Below are 19,544 nucleotides of genomic sequence, written 5' to 3' on the forward strand. Positions count from 1 at the left end.
GAATTATTTACAAATGTACACATTTGTCACAGGGTAAGGGGAAAAGGGACACAAGCGGTGCCAAATCAAAAAAACTAAATAGAACAAACATTCCCTAATTTAAGAACCCCAATCCCTCTAAAACTGTCTGTCAAAGGAAAATGTGGGAAACAAACCGAGTCTTCGGTGTTCACAACAGCCTAAATAATCTACTGTAACTAACCAAACGCAAAACGTATAAGGGGTGGCACTCCTTTCTTAATGTGTCTAATACAAATTGAAAATCCGGCGTGTGCACAATATATGTCGCGCGACTTGCTAACCTGTCCTCTTTTCCCAGCTTTCTTTCCAACTCAACAAAACATATTCACAAATCATGGTGGGATAAAAGGTACAGCACAAATGGAGCACATAGCAGGCTTTTAGACATTCACAAGCAAAAGAGCAGATATCAACAGACCAGCAGTTTCTGGACCAAAGATCAGGACCGCCACCACATGGAACTCTTGGGGGGTTTTTAACCCAGATTGGCAGAGGCAGAGTGATTTCATAACGATGATTGACAGGCAACACATCCAATCAAGAGACCAAGAGTGGTAGTGAGAATATAGAAAAAAAACAACAACAACAGATTCCCATATATACACAGCGTGTAACAATCATACAGTGAAAACTCTGGACTGAACGATTCTTCAAAATACAATTGAAATCACAATATGACCTAGTGCTGTGATTTTAAATCAATGGTCTGCACGTGCTGGTCGCTGCGCTTCAGTGTATGTGCAGCTCTGTTCTGTCACAGACTCAAAGCATGCGTGAGACTCATAATACTGTGGTTTCAGAGCAGTTCTATACTTGATACACTCAAATTCCTCTCGTGCTCACAGTTATCAGATGTGCTTTATTTGCTATAATTGCTATAATTGAAAATATGCTTGGCTGCCAAAAGTTACCATCCAAATCTAAAGTAACCCCCAAACTCTGGGTTTTTGTGGATGAGGGCATTTCACTGCATTTGTAGGCCATTGTCAACTCAACTATAAAGTTTTTCCTTCAGTTTTCCTGCAAAATAAAAGCCTCTGGCAAAATAAAGGCTTGAGGGTTTAAATGAACTGCAAGATCAGAAATTAAATTATGAAAAAAATTACTATTTTATAATAATTATTCTAATTATTATTATTATTATTAATAATATCATCATCATTGTTGTTATTATACAATAACTTATTATTGGGTTCCAAAAAATTATGAAAAGTGGTCTGAGACAAAAACAGGTACACAGTAAACAGATACAACATGAATGTGATGTGAAACTTTGTTCTCTCTGTATTTCACTTTATTTTGTATTTATTTAGTTTGAACATCATTTCTTGTAGAGCACGTTTGCCCATGACATATCACTTAATATTTTTTTGTTATTGTTTTCTTCTTATCGCAGTTCAAATAGCAATCACAATATTTTTTGCAATTGGTTTTATGTTACAAACGGACATTAGAACCAGTGTTTGGTGTTATTCAGTGGCAGATTCACTAAACAGCAGCGCCACATTTGCACGTGGTATTTGAGTGCAAACACATTCATCTTATTCACTAACCACCCGTAATCACGTTTAGCAGGCGGAATCGGCGCTGAAATTGTGCTGCGTCTTCAATATTTAAAATGTCATTGTCATTACTTTCCACGCAAACACCCCTTCTTTTCTATGTAAATTAGGCTCATTAAAGATTGTGCTTCAGCCACAAAACTCAGTGCAAATTGCCCTGCTCAGTCGCTATATCGAATAATGAAAGTAGGTGGTAAACTGTATTTTATTTAAAATAAATAATGTTCTTCGTTGTGACACCGTTCTAGTGAAGGAGGACAGGAAACAGGTCTTCCTCTCAAGGTAAGTCTTTTTAATTATATTTTCCTCACACTATTTGCACACACAATACAAATGACAAACACTGGGTCTGCTTGTGGTCTCTCTCCCCATCTGGAGGCTCTGTGTCTGTTTTTATGCCGCTCTCCTCGTGCTCACTGGAATTAGAGACAGGTGTTTAGGCATAATTTAGCTCAGGTGTAAGCGCCCTCACCGCTTTCCTCTCCCGGACGGGCGCTTGACCACGCCCCCGCTGCCACATTCGTGTTTAGGAGATGATTCAAGGGTTCAGTTCCGGCAGGGTGGGTCAAATACGGAGCTCTGCATCATCTTCAGCTATATTGATCTCAGAATGTGACCGCAAGATCAGAATTGTACATGCAAATTGCATTCAGGAGCGATTCTGTGGGCACGTATGCATCGTTGCCTGATCTACATAATTCCTTTAGTGAATCGGGTGCTAAATGACTGCAGTTAACCCATGCAAAAAAACTAAAACACTGCTTTTAGTAGCCGCAATTCATTCTTATGAATCTGCCCCTTAATGTACTCTAATTTTTTAAAGTCAAAAAGTAGTGTGACATTACATTTTTTACAGTTTTTGACTTTCAATGAAGTTAATTACTTTGAGACCATTACTTGGGTTACACATTTCTAAATTAAATGTATTTATGTAGAAAACATAAAGTATTATTTTCACATGTACGTCTCTGAGTTTATATGACAGCACTAACGAGTAATTGTAATGGAGAAATGTGTGGTGCTGAGTCAAGGACTTTTGTGTGACTATGAACAAGGAATTCATTTTAGCATACATTTTATTTTAGAATGTATCTTAACAGTAAAGTAATTCGAAAAGCGAGTACTTGTCCAATGAAGTAATCAGTGAAATAGTGAATAGTAATCTGTAGCGCATTACTTTTGGAGTAATTTGCCCAACACTGATTAGAACTGAAATATACCGAAATGAATCTTAATCAAAGCAAATAGCAATTTTATCAAGAGCTTCTAAATCGAATTATGAAATCTGTATTTCTATTCTTCTATTCTATTTAGACCTAATTTTTCTACTACGACTGCTCTGTTAAAATTTACGAATGATGTGTTCTCGTCCATTGACAAAGGCCAAGCAACAGGTGCCATATTCATAGATTTTTCTAAGGCCTTTGATATGGTTAATCATTATCTTTTTCTTGATAAGTTGTATTCTATTGGTTAAAATAGAGATGCTCTTCTCTGGTTTAATGCTTATCTTCACAACAGACGTCAATGTGTTGTTTTTCAAGGTTTCCAGTCAGATTATGTAATTGTTGAAAAAGGTGTTCCACAAGGTTCCTCTCTTGGACCATTACTTTTCTCTATTTTTATTAATGATTTACCTCAGATATGTTCAAACTGTTCGGTGCATCTTTATGCTGATGACACGGTAATTTATACCTCTAACTCTGATCTGTCACAAATTCAGAACTCTTTACAACTTGACTTTAATTTGGTTCAAGAATGGTGTCATAACAATATGCTTACATTAAATAAGAGGAAGTCTTGCTGTATGGTCTTTGGGTCGCGTCGTTGCCATTCGAACACTTTTGATTTGAATATTATTGTTGATGATGGCTTATCTCTTGAAACTGTCAATGCATTTAAATATCTCGGCCTTTGGATCGACTCAGAACTCTCTTTTAAGCCCCATATAGATTATATTATTAAAAGAATTTATCACTGCCTGCGCTTACTTTATTGCTCAATTAATTGCTTTACATTTCAAGACAGGAAAAGAATTGTTTCTCAGTTAATATTTCCTCTTATTGGCTATGCTGATACTGTTTACCAAAATACCTATGATATTTATCTTAAGCCTCTTAATGTTGTTTATAATTCTTTGTGCAGATTTGTGCTAAGGTGTCCATATCGTACTCATCACTGCCATATGTATGAATTGCTTAATTGGTTGCATCCTAAATCTAGAAGACAATTTCATTGGCTTTTGTTTATCTTTAAATGTGTTTATTTTGTTTGTCCCTCTTATTTGAATGAACTTTTGATTCCATATAGATCTCCCTACTCTCTTAGACATTTGCAACATCCTTTTTTCTTTGTTCCAAAAACTGTTAGTGTAGTTGGACGTAGGTCATTACTGTATAAAGCCCCTTTTGACTGGAATAATCTTCCTGTTTCTCTGAGATCTATTACCTCTCTTAATCGTTTTAGGTTATGCCTATTCTCTTATCTTAAAATAACTTGTCTGTGTTTCTGATTTTATTTTGTTTTCTCTCTATACTTGAGATTCATTTGAGGATCTTTTGCTGATATTATGTGGCTCTATGTTGATGCTGTATGATGCTGAGATTTTGTATTGAAACTATGTTGCGGGTGTGGGAAGCCCACAAGAGTGTGGGAAGTAGGTTGAGCTTTTGTTTTTGTAGTTTTGTTTTGTAATGTTGTTTTGCTTTATGTTGTCTGTGCTGTATATTGCTTATGTTTTTAGGACCCCCTTGAAAATGAGATGTTACATCTCAAGGGGCTATCCTTTCAATAAATTCAAATTCTGGTCACTGGATCTGTAGATGTACTTCTATACATCTACATTTCTGTGAATGTTAAATGCTATCTGATGTGTCTTACAGTAATGATGTTGATAGTGCCAGCTCAGTGAAATACAGAAGGTCTGTGTTGTTGGCACATAGTTTCAGTGTGCTAACCCAGTGCATGACAAACCTTCATATGGTAGCATTAGACTGATTCTCATGACTTTAAAGTCTGATAGTGTTGTGTAAACCCTATCCCACTTTGACTACCAGGGGAAGCTATATGAAATGCCTGATGTGAAGATTCAGTCAAGGAGAACAGCTGCGATTCGTGTCAGGGATTTTGGGAGTTTTTTTTTAGAACTGTTTGGTGTAGATTTATCAAAGCATTCAGATCTCAACAACTACTTCTGTGTTTGTCAACTACATTTAACATCTGGTTGGATACAAAATTAATTTGTGGTAATGAGTAACTTGTATGTCAAAGTACACTTTTGAACTAAAGAGCAACTGTTTCCTGTTCTTAGGTTTCGTGTGTCAGGATCCATTATTACGACAGCTGCGGACAGACAGACAGGGCTTTGATTCAAGAATAAAGAACGCATCTCTGAAGCCTCAGGTAATTTTGGTAGTCTATACATGCACTATTAGCTAAAAACCCCACACTGCAGCATGCATGTTGAAGTGGACAAGGCATAAGCCAGAGATGTTACCAGACCTACACAGAATCAGCTGATTTACTTTTACATTTTCAGCTAAATCCACTAGGAACATCTTACTCTGCAATATTACTTTTGGGAAAAGTTCAATGCAGACTCAATTAGCACGGTGCCTTCAATCAGGAAAAATGACACTGTGCATGGTATATTTTGTCTTTCCCAATAAAATAATACATTATCCTTTTGTTTTGTGTGTTCTCTGTATGGTAAACTACTTTAAATATACAACTCTGACTCTTCTAAAACAGCCATTTGTTACGTAGCAAACTCCAAATAAAGTTCTCTACAAATGAAAATATCTTTGCAAACATATTGAGTATTAGCACCCAGGCAGTCAATTTATTATAAGATAAACTGTTTCCATACTAAAGCAGCTTATTAAGTGCTCTGAGGCATCTCCTCCATCCTAACCTAACTCTAACATTCAAACAACTCTCCTTGTTGACGGCACGGTTAACATATCCCCACAGGCTAAATGTGGCATCTACTGTATGTACGTCTATGGCCACGAAGCTAGAGTGTTCTTGGTCATTACCAGGATTTTGCTATGTAGTTGCTAGGGTGTTCTTGGTTGCTTACTGGCCCAGTCAAAAGAGTCCACTCAAGTCTCTTATGAGATTCTGGTCTCTAGGGACTCAGGTCCCTCCATCAATGTAAGTCTATGGTACTTCAGTGTGTTTTCTAATCACCCCCACTTTATTTTTGTTGAGTTATTAAATAGCTCTTCCTCTCTGTCCCCCCCTCAGCGTCAGAGACCGCCATCTGCCAGCAGCACAGATCCAGACAAACAGGGACTGAAGCTAGAGAGCAGCACACTGGGTCTGACAGCAGAAGAGGTCAGTAGCAAACTTGCACACTCCATCATTCCAGCTAAACGCTGCCTGTGTTAGGATCAGAAACTGCTGAGGAATGCAATTTCTGTTTGGCTTCTAACACATTTGATATTGAAGCACATGTTTTATTGGCTCTCCTGTACAGATGAAGGTTCTTAGGAGGGTACAGGAGGAATATGAGAGGAGGGGTGGATTTATTCGCATTTTCCCGACTCCAGACACCTTGGAACTCTACAGGTTAGAGCAGAGTTTACCTACTTGTCCTCAAGGGACTCCATTTTAAATGTGATGTACGTCAAGACCATACTTTAAAAAATAGACAAACACATGCACATTTTTGTATTTTATAAACATTTGTCATAGTTAACTATCAAAATGAGCTAGGTTGCACTTTGGCACCAGAGTCAATGACCTGATGCAGATTTTTTTGTCCATGTCTAATAAATTATTAAAAAATACATTACAAATGCAATTCACACAAAACAGTTACTTGAATGATGAACATGTATTCTATTACTGACTTAAAAGTCATTTTGATATTTTTTCTGGGGCTTAGAGTAAAAATGTAATGTGATGCAACACATTTTTGAAAAAACAGATGTTGGCATGAGTAGTGCTGACTAATCTTTTTTTATTATTATTATTATATATATTTTTAAATGCAGTGAAACAATTTTATTTTAAAATATGATTAATATTTGAAAAACTTGTCCAAAAAAAGTTTAGAAGCAAACTTTTTAGAAGGGCAAAATTTAGAAGATCTCTTTAAAACAGAGAAGATCTCTTTAGAGCCACAAGACTGTGTGTGAAGATTTAAAAACAAACAATAATTTTGTCATAATTTCAATATTTTGACATTTTTATGAAAAGACACATTTTGTGCAACCATGAGAACTCTTAAAATTCACGATATTTGTTTGTTCATCTTATATACAATACAAATTGACATAACCAATGATGGCGCCGCAGATGGCCGCTTCGGTGTGGAGCTCTCCAATTCTTTTGCTATTTTGGTTTGTTTGTCCTGTGTTTAGCAATCTTTATCCAGTCTGTTTTACCAGGGACCAACTGCTGAACATTCGGCAGCACATACCAGATAGTCTTTTCCCGGTTTTTGAGTATTCAGACATTTGCTGGACATTTTAGTCAGAGGCGCAGCTGTGTTGTTTAGACACGCTACAAGACAGTGCGCTGGTTAAACTCTGTCAGCGTGGCGTTCGAACAGCACTGTCGAGCATTCATCTTGCGAACATCCGCTCTCTTCCTAACAAAACAAACAAACTACATCATCTCACACGTACAAATAAGGGCTTCGAACTCTGCTGCACTGTGCTTCACAGAAACCTGGCTGATTGAAGCCATTCCGGACAGTCCATTACATCTGCCGGTCTTTCAGCTGTTCAAAGTGGATCCCATTACGGAGTTAACGGGGAAAACGAGAGGCGGTGGAATTTGCTTTTACATCAGTGAAAGTTGATGTAACAGAGGTAACAAAGTTAAAGAGGATGGGCTGTCCTAATTTGGAAGCACTCTTTATTAACTTTAAGCCTTTCTACTCGCCCAGGAGTTTTCTTCGTTTATTTTGGTGTGTGTTTACATCGCTCCAAACGCGTCTGGGAACATAGTGCTGCAATAGCTGGCTGATCAAATCACAGACACAGAACAACAATACCCGGACTCAGTTATTCTTATTCTTAGGGACTTTAACAAAGCAAATCTCACAGGTGAACTGCCCAAATACAAACCGCACATTACATGCCCCACCAGAGACAGGAACCTACTGGATCACTGCTACACAACAATAAAGGATGCCTATTGCTCTGTCCCACATGCAGCTTTGGGACGCTGATCACTGTCTGGTTCATCTTCTTCCGACCTACAGGCAGAAATTAAACAAAGCCAGTAGTAAGGACTGTTAAGAGATGGACCAATGAGCGGGAACTACAAGCCTACTTTGACTGCACTGATTGGAGTGTTTTTGAAGCTGTAGCCACAGACCTGGACGAGCTCACAGATACTGTTACATCATATATCAGTTTCTGTGAGGACATGTGCATCCCTACTAGGACTTTTTTTATCATTCAACAATGATAAACCATGGTTTACAGGAAAACTCAGACAGCTTTGTCATGCCAAAGAGGATGCTTGCATGGGTGGGGATAAAGTCTTGTACAATCAGGCCAGGAACACACTGAATAAGGAAATCAGAGTGGCCAAAAGAAGTTACTGTGAGAAACTGGAAAATGTTTTCAGCTAACGACCCTGCATCAGTGTGGAGTGGCCTGAAACAACTTTGCTAATTACAGGATTCCTACCCCCAACCCTGTGGTGGACCAATGACTGGCTGACTACCTGAAAGTGTTCTACTGCAGATTCGAAAGGCCCAATCTCATACCCCACACATGCTCTGACCTTCACTTCACACAAATATTAACACCTCCTGCAACCCCCCTCCTGCTACTCAACCTGCACTCAAGATTTGTGAAGACGATGTGTGCAGTGTCTTTCAGAAGCAAAAGACGAGGAAGGCTTCAGGCCCAGATGGCATCTCACCAACGTGCCTTTGATCCTGTGCTAACCAACTGGCCCCCATCTTCACTCAGATCGTCAGTAGATCACTGGATGCTCAATTATTATCATCCCTGTCCCTAAAAACCCAAGCTCAAAGGACTTCATAACCACAAACATCAAGGCGACAGGTCTGTAGTCATTTAGTCATTTGAGAGACTGGTGTTGGCCCACCTGAAGGACATCACTGGACCCTTTCTGGACCCTTCAATTTGCTTATCAAACTTATCAAATATGCAAACAGGTCTATGGATGATGCAGTCAACATGGGATTGACATCATATCCTGCAACATCTGGACAGACTGGGGACATATGCAAGGATCCTTTTTGTAGACTTCAGCTCGGTATTCAACACCATCATCCCAGCTTTTCTCCAGACTAAGTTAAACCAACTCCCTGTTCCCATGTCTATCTGTCAGTGGATTACCAGCTTTCTGACGGACAGGTAGAAGCTTGTGAGACAGGGGAAATTCACTTCCAGCACCTGTACCATCAGCACTGGTGCCCCCAGAGATGTGTGCTCTCCCCACTACTCCCTTTACACCAATGTGACTGCACCACCAAGGACCCCTCTGTCAAGCTCCTGAAGTTTGCAGATGACACCGCTGTCATCGGCCTCATCCGAGATGACAATGAGTCTGCTTACAGAAAGGAGGTTGAACGGCTGGCTCACTGGTGCAATCATAACAACCTGGAGCTGAATACGCTCAAAACGGTGGAGATGATTGTGGACTTTTGGAGGAAAACCCCAACACTGACCCCCCTCACTATTCTAAACAGCCCTGTGGCAGTAGAAAGGTCTCTTTAGTTTCCTAAGCTTTTATAACTGTGATCTTAATTGCCGTCTGTAAGCTGTTAGAATCTTAACGACTGTTCCACAGGTGCATGTTCATTAATCATTTATGGTTCATTGAACAAGCATGAAAACATTGTTTAAACACTTTACAATAAAGATCTGTCAAGTTATTTGGAATGATCAAATACAGTGTCCTGAAAAAGGCATGTTTCTTTTTTTGCTGAATTTATATACATATAGTGACATAAAATAAAAAAATAAGATATAAAAGAGAAAAAAAGGTAAATATACAATAGAGCAATAATGTTGTTCAAATATTTTATATACAGTTATGTGCAGGTGATGTTATGTATTGAAGAAGTGCTAGGATATGTTAAAGAATATAAATTAAATATGGATATAAGTAGGAATGGACGGATTGAATATTGCACAAGGTTGCATTGACAAAAGGAAAGTATTTGTGGGTAGTTTTAACTGTTGATGGGGTGGATGGCCTGAGGGGAAAAAACTGTTCTTGTGCCTGGCTGTTCTGGTGCTCAGTGCTCTGTAGTGCCGGCCAAAAAGTTCAACGTTTGACAGTTCAAAAAGGAAGTGTGCTGGGTGAATGGGGTCAAGAGTGAATTTACCAGCCCTTTTCGTCACTCTGGATGTGTACAGTTCTAGCTGGGTGGGTATGGGAGTGCCAATAATCCTCTCAGCAGTCCAAACTGTCCTTTGAAGTCTTCTGATGTCTGATTTCATAGCTGCACCAAACCAGACAGTTAGAGTAGTGCAAAGGACAGACTCAATGACTGCTGAGTAGAACTGTATCAGCAGCGCCTGTAGCAGGATGAACTTCCTCAGCTGACAAGGAAATACAACCTCTGATGGGCTTTTTTCACAATGGAGTCAGTGTGGATCTCCCACTTCAGGTCTTGTGAGATGGTAGTGCTCAGGAACCTGAATATCTTCACTGCTGCCACAGTGCTGTTCAGAATGGTGAGCGTGTTCAATGTTGGGGTGTAAAGTCTACAATCATCTTGACCAGTGGAAATGTAAGCTCAGAAAAGTAAAGCGAGTAGAGTTGAGGCGAGTTGAACTGTAACATACAGTGGAAAAGTTCCATAAAAATGCTGGTAGACTGTGGCTGTCAGCATTGTGAAGCTCTCCTTTGAACTCTACATGAAAAGTAATGCAGACATCTTTTTCTGCATTTTTGTTATTGTTAAGATTTGACGTTCTCTTGTGGCAAATTAAATTGTGCAAAATACTTCATTTCTATCACACGTCCCATTTTGTACAACAAATATTCCTTACTTAGGCTGAATAATTCACCTTCCTCCATCATTTGATCACTGACACGGCTGTTGTGTGTGTGATTGTGGTGTGTGCTTCAGTGGAAAGATTCAGGGCAACACATTGTTCCGACCTACTTCGACCAGTGTATATGCTGTTTTATGCTTTATTAACGGTGAATGCTTTAATTGCGATTAAGAACTTTGACAGCTCTAATTTAAATATATCTGGATATTTTGCAATAAACAAATATATTGTTCTATACTTTATCAGTGGTTTTATATTTTCCCATAGTTTTTCCTGAAATTGCGTCAATCTCAATGCTTCATGGGATTATATTTAATTTCCTCATTAAAGACATTAAGTACACAGTCTAGTATCTTTGTCTTTTTGTCAGATTTTAAAAAAACTTTTTTGCTTCAAATCAAAGTTTGTAATGTTGTGATTCATCTTGGAGCTGGTTGGTTTGGTTCATGGCACACAACTCTTTTTAATGTGGGATTTTATGAAATCCCAATGGAAAAAATGAATGGGAAGATAAGAGATCTCCCTGTATTTGATCACATGTCTACACAAACCAGGTGCAGTTGTATCAAGGCAGCCAATGCCAGCATAAAGCTCTCTTTCTTCACTTGACTCAACTCAATGCTTGCAATATATAATTTCCATCACCCATAGATATCTGCTCCAGGAAAATAGATCTGTCTCTGAGGACAGATGGCTGGTGGCCTCTCAAGTGTGTGTCTGCCCACAGTGGAAATGCAGTAAAAGAACATGATGTATTTGAATGTGATTGAGCTAGGAAAATTGGTGGAAGATTAGTAGAAGTTCCAAGAAGTATATGTCAGTGTCAGAAATTAACTATTACATTGATTTTCAGGGGCATTTTTTGCTTTATAAGGGCATATATTTTCTAACCATTTAAACAAAATGTGTCTCATCCATTTCTGTCAAATGCATTAATTTAATCCATTCATTAATACACATTTTCAAGACTGAGAATTTATTATCTCTTTGTTACCCCAAGAATTCAGTCAATTTCAACTCCTATTTTATGCCATAATATGTTTAACAAGGTCTAAAATAGAACATTTAGAACTATGTCAGATGTTGCAAATAAAGAATTGAGTGCAAATGTATTTTTTTTTTTCATCTATGATGTCATTTTTCCCCGGTCCCCCCCTTAATTTCTTACTCCACATTGCATGAAAAGCGCTGTATCTGGGCAAGTAGACTCTTGTACAAACCGCTGAATTTCAGACGTATTCCCAAATTCCACAGGCCCAAATACATCCTATTATACAGTATACCATTTTGGATGTATAGTGACTGACGATACCTTCTGTGTTATGGACATTTGTTGCCATGGTATGTAATGCCCTTAAACTTTCACACCTGAGTCACATTTGCATTTCTCACCTTCTAGATAGATGACCAATAGTGATGATCATTTTATCACAAACTGGATTGGCTGCCCTTACACAACCTACCCTTAAATCTTGACAACCATTGGGTCACTGCATACACTGGCTTTCATTTTATTGGTTAAAATGTATTTAGCACATCACTAAATCTTGACAGCTGTTGGGCCACTGCATGTATTGGTTTTAATTTTATTGGTTAAACTTCAAATTTAGCTCACCCAATCTCAAACAGCATTTAACATATGCCTCTTATTACAGGCCTTTTATCAATGTTCATACAACATAAATGCTGGGACAATAATTGGGTTAAAATGTCTAGATTTAAAAGGAAAACGTGAACCAATATAACAATAATAAATTGTACAAACATCTGAAGCACATTGTGAATCTTCAATTAGATTTCATTAAATGAACTGGCATCTGACTGTGTGGTTAGTGGTTAGTTCCCTGTATGGTGTGGGTCTGCATCAAGTCTCTTCTGTAGCTCCTGGAACAGAGCTTCTCTAAGCTGCTGGTTTTACAACCAACACCATCTTCTTCATCAAATATCATGTCCACACAATAAACAATACTTCTGTGACTGTCTCTTATGACCTGGTCTCCAGCAACTGCAAAACACAACAGTCATTTAACCATTGAAAACACCCAATTAAAGAACTCCAAACACTATATGCATTAAAAAATATGCATCAAAAGGAATATCAGATCTGCCTTTTCCAGGATGAAAGTAGGGAACCTTCTTCCTCATAGTCTAATTATAAATCTTGCAGGATGCTTAAAAGACATAAAATATTGTTAGTAACAGAAGACTGAATAGATAAGATAACATGATGGATATTAAAAGATTGTAACTGCAGTTTGAATGTTACCTTTTATGTCATCTCAGAAGATGAGTTGCGTCTGGTCGTGTGTGAAAAAATTATTCTTTGGAAAAGAGGAACCGTTTATTGAGAGATAATAATGCACAATTTATTTTGCACAATTTAATTTACCACAAGAGAACGTCAAATCTTAACAATAACAAAAATGCAGAAAAAGAAGTCTGCATTACTTTTCATGTAGAGTTCAAAGGAGAGCTTCACAATGCTGACAGCCCCAGTCTACCAGCATTTTTATGGCACTTTTCCACTGTACGTTACGGTTCAACTCGCCTCAACTCTACTCGCTTTACTTTTCTGAGCTTACATTTCCACTGGTCAAGATGATTGTAGACTTTACACCCCAACATTGAACCCGCTCACCATTCTGAACAGCACTGTGGCAGCAGTGAAGATTTGTTTCTCCAGTAAATATTTCTCAGAATAATATATATATATTTATTTTAATTCTGTAGCTGAAATAACCAGCATTGCTGGTCACCAGTTGTGTTTTGGGTGCTGGTCAGCCAGCATTGGATGTTAGTGTGCTGGTGTCTGCACCAGGCTTTTAAACTAGATTAAAAAGATTTATCAGAATGACCAGGAAAGGCAGCTTTACCAGCTAGTTTTTGATGGTGAAAAGTATGTCTATGCTGGACCACCAGCTAGGCCATCACCAAACCAGCATAACCAGCCTAGACCATCATGGGATTTCTATGCTGGTTAAGCTGTTTTTTATTTATATATAGTACAGTGCATCCGGAAAGTATTCACAGTGCTTCACTTTTTCCACATTTTGTTATGTTACAGCCTTATTCCAAAATTGATTAAATTCATTATTTTCCTCATAATTCTACAAACAATACCCCATGGACTTCCGGTGACGCGCGCTGCAAGATGGCTGCACAGCACTAGGCTCCTGACTAAAACCTCCTAATTGAAAGTTTTTTTTGTTTTTGTTTTTCCACGTTGAGGAAGAATATCATATTTTGTCAGAACTATATAAGTTTTATTTCAAGTATGGCAACTAAGAAATCGAGTTCACCGCAGAAATCGGCAGCGGGCTGCAAACGACTCAAAACGCTCGAGGACGACGTAGCCTCAATTGTTAGCCATGCAATCGAAGCACAACAGGAGGCCATGCGCGAAATGGTTTCCCGCATGTTAACAGAGGCAATACAATCGGCCCTTAACCCATTCAAGGACTTTATAAATGAAAACAGCACTGCTCTTTGTTCGATGAAAGAGGAAATGGATTCCTTGAGTAAAAATGTGACGTCAATTACAACCAAAGTGGACAATCTTCAGGGCAGTTTACGCAACAATAAAAAAGATGCGAACCTCTGCCTATCTCAGCTTGAACAGATGCAATGAAAATGCAATGACCTTGAAGACCGGTCACGCCGCAACAATGTCTGCCTGGTTAATCTACCAACTGGAATGGTAGGAGATGATCCGGTCAGTTTTCTACAGAAAATGCTACCTAAATGGATCCCCGACCTTTCGGGGCGCTCAAGTCGGATCGAGATCAACAGAGCTCACCGAGTGTATTCGAATTCCAACTCACCAAAACCACGATCGTTGATATTCTGGCTCCTCCTCTATCCTGACAGGCAAGCCATCCTTCAAGGAGCCCGGAAAGCAAAACCCACTTTGCCCGGAGGCAGCCTGGAATTCTCACGCGGACTACAGTCACGAGACAGCACAAAAGAGGAAGGCTTTTTCGACCGTAAGATTCAAGCTTCACCAGAAAGGCGCAGAAACTTTCCTAATCTACCCAGCATCGCTGAGAGTCTCCCACAAGGGTCAGAAATACTTGTTTGAATCTCCGGAGAGCGCTGAAAAATATCTCGAGGGTCTGGATGTTAACGCATCAGTATCTGCTCGTAGATCCTTAAACTTCCCGCCACCGGAGGAAATGGAGGAGTAACGTTAGACGGCCTAAGGTGACATCGTTTGAGTTTTTTGCTGAATAACCTATACAATACATGGACCAATTCTCTATCAGCATATATGAATTTTAGTTCACCAAAGTGAAATGGTAAATTATTTTTATTTACATAATTGCATTTTGTCAAACAATTTTCAGTTTTCAAAATTCGATTTTCAAATGGTGCAGGTTGTAGACAGTTAATTGTGAAGGTCTGGTTTAACTATTGGACGTTGGTGTAACGTTACTCAGAATAGACGGACTAAGTTACAGTTCTTAGACTTCAGTTAAATCTGGTTGCCTTAAAATCTAGTTATATGAATAATGTATGTTTGACAGTTCTTCCGATTTTGGAATATTTGTTCTTTAATTTAAATCTCCTCAACTGTTAAATACATAGGGGGCTAAGAAGGATAATAGTGTTCAGACATTCCCTCGCGACCGCCACAGACATTTGCTAAAAGGGGAAGGTGGGAGAGGGAGGGGACGCTTAGGTGCTTAAAGCACTCGGGACCTTTTTTGTTTTTGCATATTACAATGGGAACTTTAATGATACACTCAATAACTCGCTCTAAACATTACATACTAATTTGTGTGTGTCCGGTTACTACAGATTATGGTTAAAATAAACGTACTGTCTTTTAACGTCAGGGGGTTAAACTCTCCTATTAAACGTACACGGGTGTTAGATCTTTTACACAGGAAAAAGGTTGATGTTGCGTTTCTTCAGGAAACCCACCTGACCGCCATGGATGCTAAAAGACTGCAAAATAGGCATTATTAAGCTCAAACAAAGGTAAGTCCCCAGGAATCGATGGCTTACCAGTTGATTTATATCTGGCGCTGTGGGATCTACTTGGCCATATCTGGTTACGTACTATAAATGAGTCCATATTCAAAGGCCGTTTTCACAGAGATCTCAACACAGCTCTAATCACGGTTATGCCTAAACCCGGCAAAGATCATTCGGACTGTTCTAATTATAGGCCCATCTCCTTGATTAACGATGACGTTAAAATGTATGCTAAAGTTATTGCCAGGCGTCTACAGTCAGTGATACATAAACTAATTGACTCCGATCAATCAGGATTTATTACGGGTCGTTTGGCTTCTGACAGTGTTCGTCGAGTGTTACATATCATTTCCGAATCCGAGAAATTAGAAACACCTAGCGGCCTCCTGTTTTTGACACTGAAAAAGCCTTTGATCGGCTGGAATGGAGCTATCTATGGTATACATTGAAGAAGTTCAATTTCGGTGACCATTTTATTAGAATGATTCAAACTCTATACACTAATTCCATGGCCATGGTTTCTACTGGTGGACTCCTTTCAGATACTTTTAATATTTGCAGAGGCACAAGACAGGGGTGCCCGCTTTCTCCCCTTATGTTCAACTTACCGTTAGAACCCTTGGCACAGTATGTTAGACAATGTAAACTCATTACCCCGATTCAGTTAGGCTCATCTACCCATTCTATTTCTTTGTATGCCGACGATACTCTGCTATTTTTATCTGATCTACAACGCTCACTTCCTAACGCCCTTCAAACTATAGACGAATTTGGCACATTATCGGGGTTTAAAATGAATCATCATAAAACTGTTTTAATGCCTCTCAATTCAGATGGTTTTAATTTTTCTATTCCAAATAATATTCAGATTTCAACACAAGTCAAATACTTAGGGATTCAGTTGAGACCTACTTTACCCCTCATTTCCAGAGTTAACTATATGTCAATTTATGGGGAAGTGGAGTCGGATATTCAAAGATGGATGTGTCTCCCTTCATCGCCATCTGCCCGAATGTCAACAATAAAAATGAATATTTTGCCCCGCATAAATTATATTAGCTCTATGCTTCCTCTCCCCCACCAGTGAATTACTGGAAAAAGTTGGACTCTTTACTGATAAAATTTATTTGGAATGGAAAGCGTCCCCGCATTAAGTGGTCTACACTTCAAAAAAGTAAAATAAAAGGTGGAATGGGCTGCCCTAATTTTAAATGGTACCACTGGTCTTTTATCCTGCTCTCAGTTTTGAAATGGTTTGATTCGAGCTCACAACCTTCATGGAAACAATTAGAAATATAGCTGCAAGCAGCAATGCGGATTCCTCCTCAAAATGGCAAATCATTTAAAACTGATCAGTAGAGGGTTGGGGTTAAACCCTCTCAATGGATGAATCCAAAAAACACGTATTTCTGTCTGAATCCTAAACGAAACATTTTCAGTGTACAGGAAAATTCATCATACCGGACATTATGGATCCTTAAGGCTTTTTTGTTTCCAATGAGAAATGAGGAATGTACATTTAAGTTTCAGACGAATTTGACAAATTGGGTGAAAATGCCATCAGTTTGAAAATTGGACATTCGGGCGTGGTCTGTAGCGCTCCTAAGGGTGAATGGGGGCCATTCTTGATTTGTGGGTTCCTGTTGGCCTGTAGTATCAAAGTAGCAATTTAGAACATTTTTGAACAGAAAATGAGACATTTGGGCATGGTCTGTAGCGACCCCTAAAGGGCGAATGTGGGCCATTCTTGGTTTGTGGGTTCCTGTTGGCCTGTAGTATCATTGTACCAAATTAGAAAATTTTTGACCGGAAAATGAGAATTTTTGCATTTCCTGTAGCGCCCCCTATTGGCGAATGTGTTCCATTCTTGGTTTGTGTGTTCCTGTTGGCCTGTACTATCATTGTACCAAATTAGAAAATTTTTGACCAGAAAATGGGAATTTTGACGTGGCCTGTAGCGCCCCCCTAGGGGCGAATGTTGGCCATTCTTGGTTTTTGGGTTCCTGTTGGCCTGTAGTATTTTTTACTATAAATCTCTACTTTCACTTTCACAAGCGCTCTTCTCTCTTAAGAGTTCTTTTTCTGTTTTTTTTTTTTTTTTTTTTTTTGTGATTTACATAAGCATATCACCCCTCCTGAGCAGGGTGGACAATTTATAGTAAAAAAAATAAAAATACTCTATATACTACATATATTGATCTTTTTCACACCCACACCTATAATATCCCTTCTGAAAGTATGGATTAAACCACTGGAGTGTTATGGGTTACTTTTTATGTTGCATTTATGTGATTTTTGTTGATGTGAGTTCTGATCACCATTCAAGTGCATTGAAAGCACCAACAGGCCTGTGAAAGAAAGAAATACACATCTGGGATAGAAAGAGGGTGAGTAAATGATGAGAGAAATATCTATTTGGGGTAAACTAATTTTATTTGAAAGACTATCTAGGCACATAATAACACTGCATAGCTGTGACTGTTTATAACTATTTCAAAATGTAAAAGCTCACACTTTAAATGGTCAGTGCTTTGATTTTTAAATCATTAAAATAGCAACAGATCCAGTGAAAAAAAATGGAGATTGTGTGATTATTTTTACATTTTACATGCCATTCAAAAACGTGGCATTCTACCACATAAGAGAGAAATAAAAAAAAATTAAAATAATACCATTTGTACATTTCAATTACTTCGGATGTCAATGCACTGGGCGAAGTCTAAATTGTTACTGTCTCTTTAAGAGGCTTTTATCGCATGATACGATATTCAAGGCACAGTTCAGTTTAATCTTTTGAGAACTGTGAAGTATCATTATTTTCGTTCTGTGCAATGCTTTTTGCATCTGTATTCATTTCAGAGATTATGGGTGTGAGGTGATAAAATACAGACTGCGTGAATGGTTGATGGTTCACTTGAATTTTGTGACGTGTTTCAGAAAGATTATCGCGAAGACAGACTGAGCACCCAGTTTATTTTCTTTATTTTACAAAAGCACAAGGTTTTGTTGTTATTGTAATTGTACACAAATAAAAGGACACATTTCATAGTTCGTAATGATGTATTAAATGTTTCTGTATGGGCAAAAATGACGCAGTATTTTATTTAAGTTGTTTCCGCTGTTTCGAGAGAAACATCTAACAGGATATCACCTGGAATAATGCCAGAATTCAATATAATTATACAAGATTTCTTTCTCAACTGTTTGTTCACTTGACATAACAGGCTCCTTAATATATCATGTATTTTTACACTTCATTGTATGAAATTGTCCGTTCAGACGCAAGCAGCAGCGAAAGCGAAGTCTCATCGGCGTGCGTGCGTTACGCGACGCGGCTCGCTGTGTCACACAAACAGCTCGCAAACATTTGAGTTGTTTTCACATTTGTTGAGTTGAATAGTGTAAAATCGCTTGAATGTTCAAACAGGCAAACATTGTATACAACCGACAAACCTTCGTGAAGACATATGTTTCATGTGCGTTTCTGTTAGCGATTATTTTTCTGAAACACGTCATAAAAACTAAGACGGAGATGGCACACCCGGTTTATTTTCTTTATTTTACAAAAGCACAAGGTTTTGTTGTTATTGTAAAAGTACAACTTTCATAGTTTGTGACGATGTATTAAATGTATAGTATGGGCAAAAATAACGCAGTATTTTGTTAATAACGCAGTATTTTGTTTAAGCTGTTAACGCCGTTTCGATAGAGAAAAATCTAACAGGACACCACTAGCGGCATCAATGTTGATCACTGCATTAATTAATAATTAAATATATTGATACCCGATTTATTTATCAACTGTTTGTTCACTTGAGATTAAGCAGACACCCCAATATATCATGTATTTTGGTGTATGAAATTGTCCGTTCAAACGCAAGAAGGGAAAGCGAACTCTCATCGGCGTGCGAACGTTAGACGCGACGCGGCTCGCTCGCTGTGTCACACAAACAGCTCGCAAACATTTATTTGAGTTGTTTTG

At 38.5% G+C, this 19,544-nt stretch overlaps 1 protein-coding gene across 1 annotated transcript in view; it reads left to right on the top strand.

The window, feature by feature from the left end:
• LOC127656583 (tubulin polyglutamylase TTLL5-like) overlaps positions 1 to 14,663 on the top strand; it is a 78,330-nt gene extending 63,667 nt beyond the window's left edge. Inside the window, exons 15-18 of the mRNA XM_052144965.1 lie at positions 4,894 to 4,985; positions 5,832 to 5,921; positions 6,064 to 6,155; positions 14,453 to 14,663. Of these exons, the coding sequence (XP_052000925.1) occupies positions 4,894 to 4,985; positions 5,832 to 5,921; positions 6,064 to 6,155; positions 14,453 to 14,663 (485 nt within the window). The remainder of the gene's footprint in view (positions 1 to 4,893; positions 4,986 to 5,831; positions 5,922 to 6,063; positions 6,156 to 14,452) is intronic.
• Positions 14,664 to 19,544: the final 4,881 nt, after the last annotated feature.

This window comes from Xyrauchen texanus, chromosome 16 (assembly GCF_025860055.1).
Source record: "Xyrauchen texanus isolate HMW12.3.18 chromosome 16, RBS_HiC_50CHRs, whole genome shotgun sequence".
NCBI lineage: Eukaryota > Metazoa > Chordata > Actinopteri > Cypriniformes > Catostomidae > Xyrauchen > Xyrauchen texanus.